Raw genomic sequence first — 11247 nt, forward strand, 5'->3', positions numbered from 1 at the left:
AAATCTCTGCCCAGCAAGTTAATAGGGCACTGGGGTAAAACCAGAAATGAGTGTTGAACTTTGGGCCCTTGGCTTGGAGTCACACACAAAGGGGTGGTGCAGGGAGCCATTTCAGTTTGCCCACTGACACCAACAATAGGAGTAGTCTGAGAACTCAAACAGTCTTGGGGACCCCAGTTCTAATGCCATGGAGAATGGCTTTGTGAAAAGTCAGTAAGGCACCATATCCCCCATCAGTGTTAACATCACATTCAAAACTTGGAACAAAAACAACTTCAGGTGCTGGCCACTGTTCAATGTCTCTTTGTCCATCATTGGTGGCTTCCTTCCATCCTCTAGTATATTCCTCCAAGGCTTTTTTTCAAAACCTGGCGTTTGTCCTCAGCCCCCAAAAATCCAGATAACAAAGTGTCTATATCAGGGACCGTTGGCTTGTGGGTGGCAAAAATCCTTTGAAATAAATCAACGTACTGCTGGGGGGATTCTCTAAATGGTGGCAAGTTAGCTTTCCAGTTAAAAAGGTCACTGGTGGTAAATGAGGTGTGAACCAGGACCATTTTTCCATTTGCTTCTGGCACCTGTCGCGGCGGGCATATTGTCTTCTCCTCCAAGTGATTTTTTATTTTTATTGTTTAGCATAAACTTTGCCCTGTCTCGTGTGAGAAGGGCTTTGAATCCGTGCAGCAGAGGACAATCCCTCATCAGGATTTTCGTCTTCAGAGACGGAGAGAAGGGGGGCTGCGGGGGAAGCAGCAGCTGAATGCAAGGACGGAGAAGAGACAGAGGGGGCTGTGGGGGAAGAAGCAGCTGAGCTCAGGGGTGGAGCTTCAGATGCAGCAGCAGGAGCAGTCCGGATCACATAAGGTGGTGGGTAATCTTCAGGTTCAGGACAAGTTTGAATTGCTTTTTTTTGAAACTTATTTATTTCTGGGCGGACTGGACAGACCAAATTCAAAACCTCTGGAGGGACTAACAGGCCACATTGTTTTAAAATGTCCTGTCGGATGCTCAAACTAAAGAAAAAAAAAGCCTGCATATAATTCTTCATCCGTCCGCCCTTGTATAGCAAGAACATCTGTGAGCTTATTAATAACATCCAAGTCCACAGACCCTTCTCTTGGCCAAGGTTGTTGCCCAGGGCCCATAAAATAAGCTGGCTACTCATCAACACAAAGCACCACCAGACGTCGTCTGACAGGGTTAAACTTAACAGCCACTTGAAGTTTCAAAACATCCCAATTGTTCAAAACACATTGCAGAGGAGTACATTTTTGAGTTAATTTGTTTCTTTAAATTACTCTGACAATTCCCCATATCTTCTTCTTCTTCTTCTTTTTATTCTTTTTTTTTTCAAGATAGTTTCTCGGCTTCCTCCCTTTTCACTTAATTAATTTGGAATTTTGTAATTAATTTTTCCTTTGGAGGACTAGTCTGGGAGATCAGCCCCCTATCTTATTCCAAAATTACCAAAACCTCTGCAAAAAAAATTACATACCAATTCAATTATTTTTCTTAACTCACTCTATCCTGTATTAGAAGACAGTTTCTTGGCTTCCTCTTTTCTTACATTTATTCATTTTTTTTATGCTTATCTATAGAGGACTAGTCAGAGAGATCAACCTCCTGCCTTATTCCAGGATTTCCAAAGCTTTTTTTATTTCTGTTACTTACCAAGGCGCCTGTTGCAATTTCTCCCGTCAGTAGAGAAGCATGAAACCTCATTGAATTCGGGCGTTCAGGTTGCTCAGACATGGACCGCACCATCGACGATGAAGCATAGAATCTTCCAGGTCAAACACCTGAGAGCGCTCTAAGACTCACAATTCAGTCGTCACTGGTTTCGTCCTGCTGAGAATTGAAGGCTCGCTGGGACCTTAACAGGGGTCTCCAGATGTGGGGGGAAGAGCCATTGTAGCTTCCACCACGTTTAGGCACCAGGATGTAAGGTTTTCCACTTAGCCTCACAACTGCCCCAGCATTACTCAGGAATTTAAAAGAGCCAAAGAAACTCCTGAGTCGAGGTTTCAGCAAGCAAGCAACTTTTATTTTGATCAAAATAGAGTTGGGTGACCCCCCATCTCTCTTCGTGGCTGGTAGAGAGATGAAGACAACAACCAGAAAAGATGTCTTCCACCTTTTATACCTTTCCAGAACAAAAAGATCAGGTCTTGGTACTAGGCATAAGATGGCACAAAAAAACAATTCTTAGATGATGACTCATACACAGCAACCCAGGCTCCATCCGTAACTCCTTTCCCCCCTCCCCTTACTNATGAAGCCCTTACTTTTCCAATATATATATAAAGCATCTGATCAAGCAATTAACTACAAAATAATGATTACAAAATAACAAAACAATGATTACATGATAACACTATAAGTATCAATATAAAATGGTTACTATATGTAAAATAAATGCTAATGTCAAACTTAAACATACTAAAATCATAAGCACAATAAAATCCCTTCACATGGTTCCCTACTTCGGGGCAAAAGTGTCTTACCTGGGCCAGTGCACTGGGTTACCTGGTCTGAGCTTCAGTTGTTGACTTTCTTCCTATTTCCTGTCCTTTGATTATTTTGTAAACCAGAGTTGTCAATTTAGTTTGGCTTGGAGCCTGCAAAGGGAAACTAGATCTCAGATTTATTTTTATTTATTTATTTATTTATTAATTGCATTTATATCCCGCCCTTCTCCTTACGGACTCAGGGCGGCTGACAAATTCGATAAAATACTAACTCCAGGCAGTTGAAATCAACAGGCGCGCTCCTGATTTTACTGAGAACAGTGTCCCCTAGAGACTCTTAATGCCCGCATTCTCCACCAAGATTGTGAGATGTAAAAACCCCAAATTCTGATACTCACAATACGAAGACAAGTCTGGTTAACAAAACAAAGGTTTATTGGAGAATAACATAAAAAGAATAAAAAGGAAAGAGAATAGAATAGAAGAGAGGAGCGTTTGCAAACGCGCCCCCCTGGATCCTTCCCTATGGATTGGTTTCCAGGAGCACACTGGCCTGGTTTCAAACTCTGCATCTTATAGCTCTACAATGCATGTCACATCTAAGAAGCTCTTTCATCTTTATAATGTACTTTGAGGTTGTACTTAAAGTCATCCTGACCTCTTCCGTCCATCTGCTGTTATCTTGTTTATTTGTAAGGGTCAAAATCCCCCTCTTTGATAGTAGGATTTCTACTCAAAGTGTAAGTTCCTGTGTCCGGAGGACTTTTAGGCAGGAAATAGTAAACATTTGGTCATTATTGGCATTGCATTGTTACATTTGTGTTACAGTGTTACATTTGTGTTAAATAGACAGTCTCATATATTGGCATTACATTTCTACAATTATTTTTCTACAATTTTATAAAAGAATAACTTTTATTTCCTTCAATACCCTCTAGCCTTTTGTTTGGAATAGTTTCCTGTTCCTGTGGCATGAACTTTGAGGCTATTTCTGAGTGCTTTTCTAGGCCTTGATATCTGTGGTTTAATCCTATTATCATATCCTGCTTCCCTGGTGATGGGGCTAATGACTCCTAGAGTTTGGGTCGGGTATGCAGATTTTAAGTCTCTTTATCTTGACAAACTTTCTGATGGTTTTACATTTGCATTCATATAGGGCTGGCTCCTGTTTGGGATAGAGAGATTTGGGGGCAGAGTTGGCTCCTGCTTTTAAAAATCCTTTTGAGGAAAAAATATATTTTTCTGCCCTTTTAATATTTCCTTCTCTGGGTCTGTGACTTCCCACAACGGCAAGGGATTTCCGGCATTGAACGGAAACGGCCGATGCCCCTCCAAAAAGAGGCTCTCAGAATCTGGAGGGGAGGTAGGCGGGGCTTACACCTAAGAAAGAGGAAGGAGGTTATTAAAAACAATTATAGGGGTGGTGTTTGGTCGGAAGGAGCCGACGTTAAGCGAAGGCGGTGACGTCCCAGTTTCCCGGATGTAATCGGACGGCGGTAGTGTTGGAAGCAGTGGCGGGGGGGGGGAGGCGGCAGTGGCGGGCGAACGAGTGAAGGCGGATCGCGGAGAAGTCGTCTTCGCCGCTCCTCTGTGTGCTTGTGCAGCACTGCCTGTCCTTGCGAGTGCGGAGAAGAGATGGGCCCGTGAGCACCGCTTCCTCTCACAGCTGAGCTGCCTGAGCCGCCCCTCTTCCTCCTCCCTCCCTTCCCCGTCCCTGGTCCGAGCGCTGCTTCCCCCGCCTCCCTCGGCGGCGTCCGTGGCCCGGCCGTGCCCTCCTGGGCCCCTCAGTCTTTCACACACAGGCCGGGCATTGATGGTAATGTATGCGAGGAAACAGCAAAGACTCAATGATGGGTAAATACCCCTATCGCGTCCCGCCCTCCCCGACTGCGCCTCTGTCGCTGTTTCTCCCCCTCCCCCCGCCCGTCCCTCCATGCCAATTGCCAGTAACCGTCGCTCGCTAACGCTACGTTTCTGTCTTTCTCTTCCAGTTGTCACGACCGCAAGGGGGACTCGCAGCCCTACCAGGTACTGACTTCTTCGCCCGCCGCAGTCCCCACATTGAGAGGCCCGGCGGCGCCAACAACTAGAGTGTGGGAGGGCGAGTTAAACTAATCGAGTGCAGGCTTCGGCCGACGCTGCAGGCCGCACACGAGCCGCCAGTTCGTCCCGCGCGCGGCCGACTGGGAGAGGAGGAAGAGGGGGCGGCTGCGGTTGGTTTCCTTCGGCGAGTGCGGGGCGCCTGAGGGAGACAACGGTAGGGGCCTTGCGGGGCAGGGAAACGAGACCTAGGTACTATGGTGAACGGGAAGAAGGCATTTTTTTTTCTCCGGAAGAAAGCGGTGGGATAGCGGTAAGGCATCTGTTTATAGGAACTCTTCCCTAAAACAATAAAGGACCCTGGGCCCCTGACCCGTAGGGGAATTCTAGTTCTTCAATCCTCCTATTTAACAAAGACCTTGTAAATTGGGGGTGGTGCAGGTACTCAGATTTTGTAGAGCCCTCGGAGAGAGTGGCACAACTTTAGTTTGTAGGATGAAAATAATTAGTGTGGGATGAAAATAATTATTTGACCCTTAAGGTACTGTCAGGTATCCAGCAGAGCTTAATATCACTGGACAACAAAGTTTTTACTTCCTGAACACTTTCGGATGTATCTTACAGATTTTTGGCTGTTAATCACGAAAATAGAGTGTAATTTAACCTTTCAAGAAACATGAAAACATGGAACTCTGGTTGAAGCACCTTCAGTACACCAAGTACAACTGGAATATCTGGAGATCTGAAAGTAGTGGTTCTGCTACTTGGAATGCAGCTCAGATATACCAAGTACTGTTGTTACATGTGCAAATGAGACAGCCGTGCAAGAGAGTCACATTATATTAAAAAGAAATGGCCACATAAAAAGAATTTTGTTCCAGGGACTGAAAAATGTGGCACAATGAACCACTTGTTGACCTATTTTTGCCTCCACATAAAACAAGAACTGATGAAAAATTTTGTGAAAGCAATGAACAAGTACGGTGAAGATTTTCATTACTGCATAGAGACATATGGCTGGAAGGTACTTTGGAAGTTCTCTAGTCCAATCCCCTGCTCAAAGCAAGAGTCCTCATACCATCCTGGACAAATGGTTGTCCAATCTCTTCTTGAAAACCTCCAGTGATGGAGCACCCACAACTTCTGGAGGCAAGCTGTTCTGTTGATTAATTGCTCTCACTGTTGGGAAATTCCTCCTTAGTTCCAAGTTGGATCTCTGATAAGGCGTTTGTTGTTGTCCTGCCCTCAGGTCCTATGGAGAATAAATTAACCCCCTCTTCCCTATGATAGCCCTTTAAGTATTGGAAGACTGTGATCATGTCTGCCCTAAGCCTTCTCTTTTTTAGGCTAAACATATCTAGTTCCCTTAGCTGTTCATCGTATGGTTTAGCCTCCAGACCCCTTTTCTTTGTTTCTCTTCTCTGAACTCTTTTCAGGGCCTCAGCATCTTTTTTATATTGTGACCAGAACTGGATGCAGTATTGAAAGTGTGGCCTCACTAGTGCAATATAGAGCAGTAGTATCACTTCCTGCAATCTTGATGCTATCCCTCTGTTGATGCAGCCTAGGACTGCATAGGCTCTTTTACCAGCTGCAGCACACTGCTGACTCATACTTAAAAGGTGGTCCACCAGGACACCTAGATCCCTCACAGTTGCTACTGTTGAGCCAGGTACTGCCTATTCTGTACATGTGCATTCGTTTTTTTCCTGGCTAAGTGAAGAATCTTACTCTTCTCACCACTGAACTGCATCTTGTTGTATAGGGCCCTATGCTTTGAGACAATTTGAGACAGAAGTTTCCAAGAATAACTGATGCCAAGATTAAGAAAGGCATTTTTGGTGGTCCACAGATCAGATACATCATCAATGGCAAACGGTTCAAAGATCTGTTAGTGGGGCCAGAGAAAATCCCCTGGAAAACATTCAAGGATGTAATTGAGATTTTTCTTGACAGCTACAGAGCACCAAACTACATTCAGTTGGTTGAGAAACTTCTTATACATACAAGACCATCAAGTGCAACATGTTACTGAAGATTCATTTTCTGCATTCACACTTGGACTTCTTTCCCGAAAATCTAGGTCCAGTCAGTGATGAACATGGTGAAAGGTTTCACCTGGACATTGCCACAATGGAAAAACAGTATCGGGGCGACTGGAATCCATCCATGCTGGCTGACTATTGTTGGACACTGTGGCAAGATGCATCAGACACCGAGTACAAATGAAAATCTGCAGCAAAACACTTTTAGCTCTGTTGAACTCATGCAGCATGTTGGAAATGTGATTAAATACATTATAGTCATTAAAAGTTAATTCCATATTTCTCAATATTCCTACATGATACAGTCATTCTGAAATTATATTTCTGTTCAGTTTGAAGGGGTCCATCATAATCACCAAAAGTTTTTCAGGAAGCAAAACTTGCAAAAAAAATTGTTGGCCAGTGTATTTGGAGGCTGTACTGGATGACAGCCTGCCTTGTGTAAATGTCCACTAGGCAAAAGGTGTATATTCCAAAATAATTCAGATGAAGAGCTGCTAACCAAAGCTGTTCTCTGTTGTATTCAATACAGCACAAAGTGGTTTTGCTATGAAAGTACAGGTGCAGCAGTTGCTATGTACCTACACTATCTCGCTTTCATAGTCTTTGACAATTTATTGAATCTGTAGTCTCTGAAAAAATTGTTTTTGTAGTTTCGGTAAGCTATATAAATAAGCTTTTGATAGAGAAAAGTTACCACCATGAAATGCCTCTTATAGCAGTATCATTTATGATATTTATAGAACTATTAACATTTACATCTGTGTTTCAAAAGTTTGCTCTCTTAAACAGCTAGAAGTATGAACATATACTCCAAATATGTTACTCTCTGTTAAAGATAGTGTACACACTACTGTCTGTTTTGGTTAATCAGAATCTTAAATGCATTATTTTTAATAGATCCCATTGATCAGTGATAGAACTCCTTAATAGAAAATAAAAATCAAGCATCCAGAATCAATTGCTAGGAAATTTTTAAAGCAATCAAGTATTGGGTTACATTCTGGATAACTTGTTAAGTAGATCTACAGATAATTTTGGACAGCTGCAACGCAAACTATTGTTGAACTGTTTTGAATTGAGTTGTCTGAAAAACAGTTTGTGATACACCATGGAGATTATGTCCAAGAATAATACTAACCTAGAATATGCCTAAGTATATACTTTAAATGTCAGATATTATATTAAAAATCTGGATAATAAAAGCATCCATGGTAAATTCTAGGTATAATACCACAACTTAAAAATCTATTCTTGTAATTTCTTACAGGCTCTTAAGTACACATCAAAGAGTCACCCCAGTGGTGGTGATCACCGGCATGACAAGATGCGAGACGCCACAGACCCTTCACCGCCAAATAAAATGTTGCGGCGATCGGATAGTCCTGAAAACAAATACAGTGACAGTACTGGACACAATAAAGCTAAAACCATTCATAGTCACAGAGTTAGAGAAAGGGATGGTGGTAAGTTTCCTTTAATCTTTTTTTAAATATTAAAATAATAGTTGAATCAATTTGCCTCACCATTATTTCAGCTTGGCAGAGCACTACATAAAATACATACACATATACATATAGGTTTTTAGTAGTTTTTTTAATGGTACTTTTATTTTCATCTTGTAGATAATTGCCTTTTTACATATAAGAAATGTATGGTCTGGCAAGCTGAGGTGTTTTCTTTGAAATTGCTGTCATATTTTGTGGATGTTTAATGTTCTGGAATTACTTTTTAATTTTTAATTCCTTTGACAATTAGCTAAATTCGGTAGCAAGATATATTAGCACATTACAGCTAATACTAGTCAATACTTAAAAATAGCACTGGTTATCTGAAAAGCTTTTTACAAGTGGAAGAGAATTCAGAAAGCATTATTTTGGAGACACTTAAAAGTGCCTGATCTTCTGATATTTTCTATGAAAGGCTAGTGAACTGTTGATTGCTTTATGTGTGCAGGTATGCTGCCTGAGAGAAATATGGTACATCCATAACATAGGATAATATGGGCTCTTATCCTTATTGGTTCAGGCCTGCTGCTTTAACTGTTTGGAAGTAAACAAGTTCACAGAGCCATTTTAATCATTAGGCTTGGTTTAGCGTGTAGATACACAGCAGCATACTGTGCTGTATGCAGTAATTGGGATAGGGGTTTTTGTTCTTACTACTAATCTTTTGGGTCATAATTGATAAAATCAGATTTTCTTGAATTCTTCAGTAGAACTTTTCTTTTAATTGCTATTTTTAAACCTTGTTGCTTCATTAAAGCATTTACTGTGTTTTATGCCTAAAGAAGTAAGTTTCAGCTCACGTTGCTTGTAGTATGCATGTCCTAAAATGCAGCTCATCACTGTTAATCAGAAAATTAGGAATATTGTACATTTACTTCATTTTATTAACAAAGGAGAATATTTGTAGCTCAGGGTGCTCTCTGAGCTTGGTTGTTTTCTTGCAGATATTTCATTAACCAAACTAGGTAACATCATCTTTACACTGTTCAAATTAAAATTGAATAATGATCTTCTACCACAATGATGACAATAATGTCATCTACCACAGTGATATTGCAAAGGAGTGAAGTGGGTATTTCATGGCATACAGGAAACCAAGTCTTAACATGTACTCTACTTTTATTTAAGTAATGTGAATTGTGTGGCACTGTTAATATTTGTTGTTATTTCAATTGCCTATCTTCATTTCCAGAAAAAATAGGAAAGGCTTACTAAAGTGATAATGTAATATAACTGAATATTGGAACTTGAAAATCTTGGTATCAAATCCTCCACTCAGCCCTGAAGTAAATTTTGTCACCTATACCCAAACATTCAGGGCTCTAGAGAAATTAAAAGTAGAGTTATATTGTCACATGCTATATAGTGGTTTTTATAAATTGGATAAATTAAACCAGACTTTTTAGTGTTTTAGATTAAAACAGACTTACACATTGCCTTGTTGGCATAGTTATTTGTGCTTTACAAATTCAGAAATATTTCCATGAAGCCTTTGTTTATATAAATAATTTTTTGTTGTAATTGTAGGAGTTCTTTTACAATTGGGTTTGATGAGTATATTCTACATGTATTCAGGCAAGGGATATTTCAGATTATTTCTATTGGAAATAATTTGCAAAGATGAATCTGATTTAAAATATATATATATTGTTTTTTATTAAAGTTTATTATAGTATAAAATGCAAACAAAGATCATAAGGGAATAGGGGCAGGGGTTCCACATAAAAGAGAAAGGAAGAAAAACAGCAACCCTCCAACTTTTTTCAGTGTAGTAGAACAGCGGTCCCCAACCTTTCTAACTTGGGGCAGGGAGGCGTGTGAGCGACAGGCGCACGCACACAGCTTAATTGGTGCTTTGCATGCGAACGCCGTCTGCTCGTGCGAGTGGAGCTTCACGCTTGAGCACAAGCACCCTCCACACAAGCTCCCTCTGCTTGTGTGAGTGGAGCTTCACGCTCGAGCGCTAGAGTCCACTGCTTATGCAAGTGGAGCTTTGCGTACACGTTTTCCCATCACTCACACAGCCCGGTTTGAAACAGGCAGTGACCCGGGGGTTGGGGACCCCTGCAGTAGAATACAGTTACAACCAAAACTTTTTGCTTTACATATTTAGTGACTAGTAGCCATTTCTCTAACAACAAAGTTCATCTTGCTCAATAGTAGTAACTGTGAGAGGGATCTCGGAGTCCTACTGGACAATCACTTAAATATGAGCCAGCCGTGTGCTGCAGCTGCCAAAAAAGCCAACACAGTGCTAGGCTGCATTAACAGAGGGATAGAAACAAGATCACGTGAAGTGTTAATACCACTTTACAATGCCTTGGTAAGGCCACACTTGGAATACTGCATCCAGTTTTAGTCACCACGATGTAAAAAAGATGTTGAGACTCTAGAAAGAGTACAGAGAAGAGCAACAAAGATGATTAGGGGACTGGAGGCTAAAACATAAGAAACGGTTGCTGGAATTAGGTATGTCTAGTTTAATGAAGAGAAGGACGAGGGGGGGACACGATAGCAGTGTTCTAATATCTCAGGGGTTGCCACAAAGAAGAGGGAGTCAAGCTATTCTCCAAAGCACCTGAAGGCAGGACAAGAAGCAGTGGATTGAAATTAATCAAGGAGAGAAGCAACCTAGAACTAAGGAGAAATTTCCTGACACTTAGAACAACCTGCCTCCAGAAGCTGTGAATGCTCCAACACTGGAAGTTTTTAAGAAGAGACTGGACAGCCATTTGTCTGAAATGGTATAGGCCCTAGGATTTCCTGCCTGAGCAGGGGGTTGGACTAGATGACCTCCAAGGTCTCTTCCAACATCATCATCACCACCACCACCACCATCATTATTATTATTATTATCATCGCACAGTCAGCCAGATGTTCAGATTGGATTTGGCATTTTGTCTACCTATCGAGTCCTTACCCAGGACCTGGGATAGGCAGATGTGGATGTTTGATGTTATTACAGATATCGTCGCAGGATGGAGGCGGTTCCTAGTAAGGCCGCCTTTTGCAATTGACTAATGGTGAATTTGTCAATGCCAATGGTGTTCAAGTGGTGCTCCAGTTGTTTTGGGATTGCACCCAAGGCGCCTATTACTATTGGTACTACCCTTGCTTGCTTTTGCCACAGTCTTTCTATTTCTATTTGTAGGTCTTTGTATTTTGTTATCTTCTCCAGTTCTTTCT

General features: G+C 41.5%; 1 protein-coding gene across 2 annotated transcripts in view; it reads left to right on the top strand.

The window, feature by feature from the left end:
• Positions 1 to 4103: 4103 nt before the first annotated feature.
• The window catches only part of LOC107294717 (WW domain-containing adapter protein with coiled-coil), a 122923-nt gene continuing 115779 nt past the window's right edge, over positions 4104 to 11247 (top strand). Inside the window, exons 1-3 of one of the 2 annotated variants that reach the window (XM_015823971.1) lie at positions 4104 to 4111; positions 4460 to 4496; positions 7824 to 8019. In XM_015823971.1, the coding sequence (XP_015679457.1) occupies positions 4104 to 4111; positions 4460 to 4496; positions 7824 to 8019 (241 nt within the window). Of the gene's footprint in view, positions 4112 to 4243; positions 4323 to 4459; positions 4497 to 7823; positions 8020 to 11247 lie in introns of those variants that run through there. The other variant, XM_015823970.1, reaches the window with a different exon arrangement.

The sequence above is a fragment of the Protobothrops mucrosquamatus genome, unplaced genomic scaffold (assembly GCF_001527695.2).
Source record: "Protobothrops mucrosquamatus isolate PMUCROS unplaced genomic scaffold, P.Mucros_1.0 scaffold2061, whole genome shotgun sequence".
In the NCBI taxonomy this organism is placed as follows: Eukaryota; Metazoa; Chordata; class Lepidosauria; order Squamata; family Viperidae; genus Protobothrops; species Protobothrops mucrosquamatus.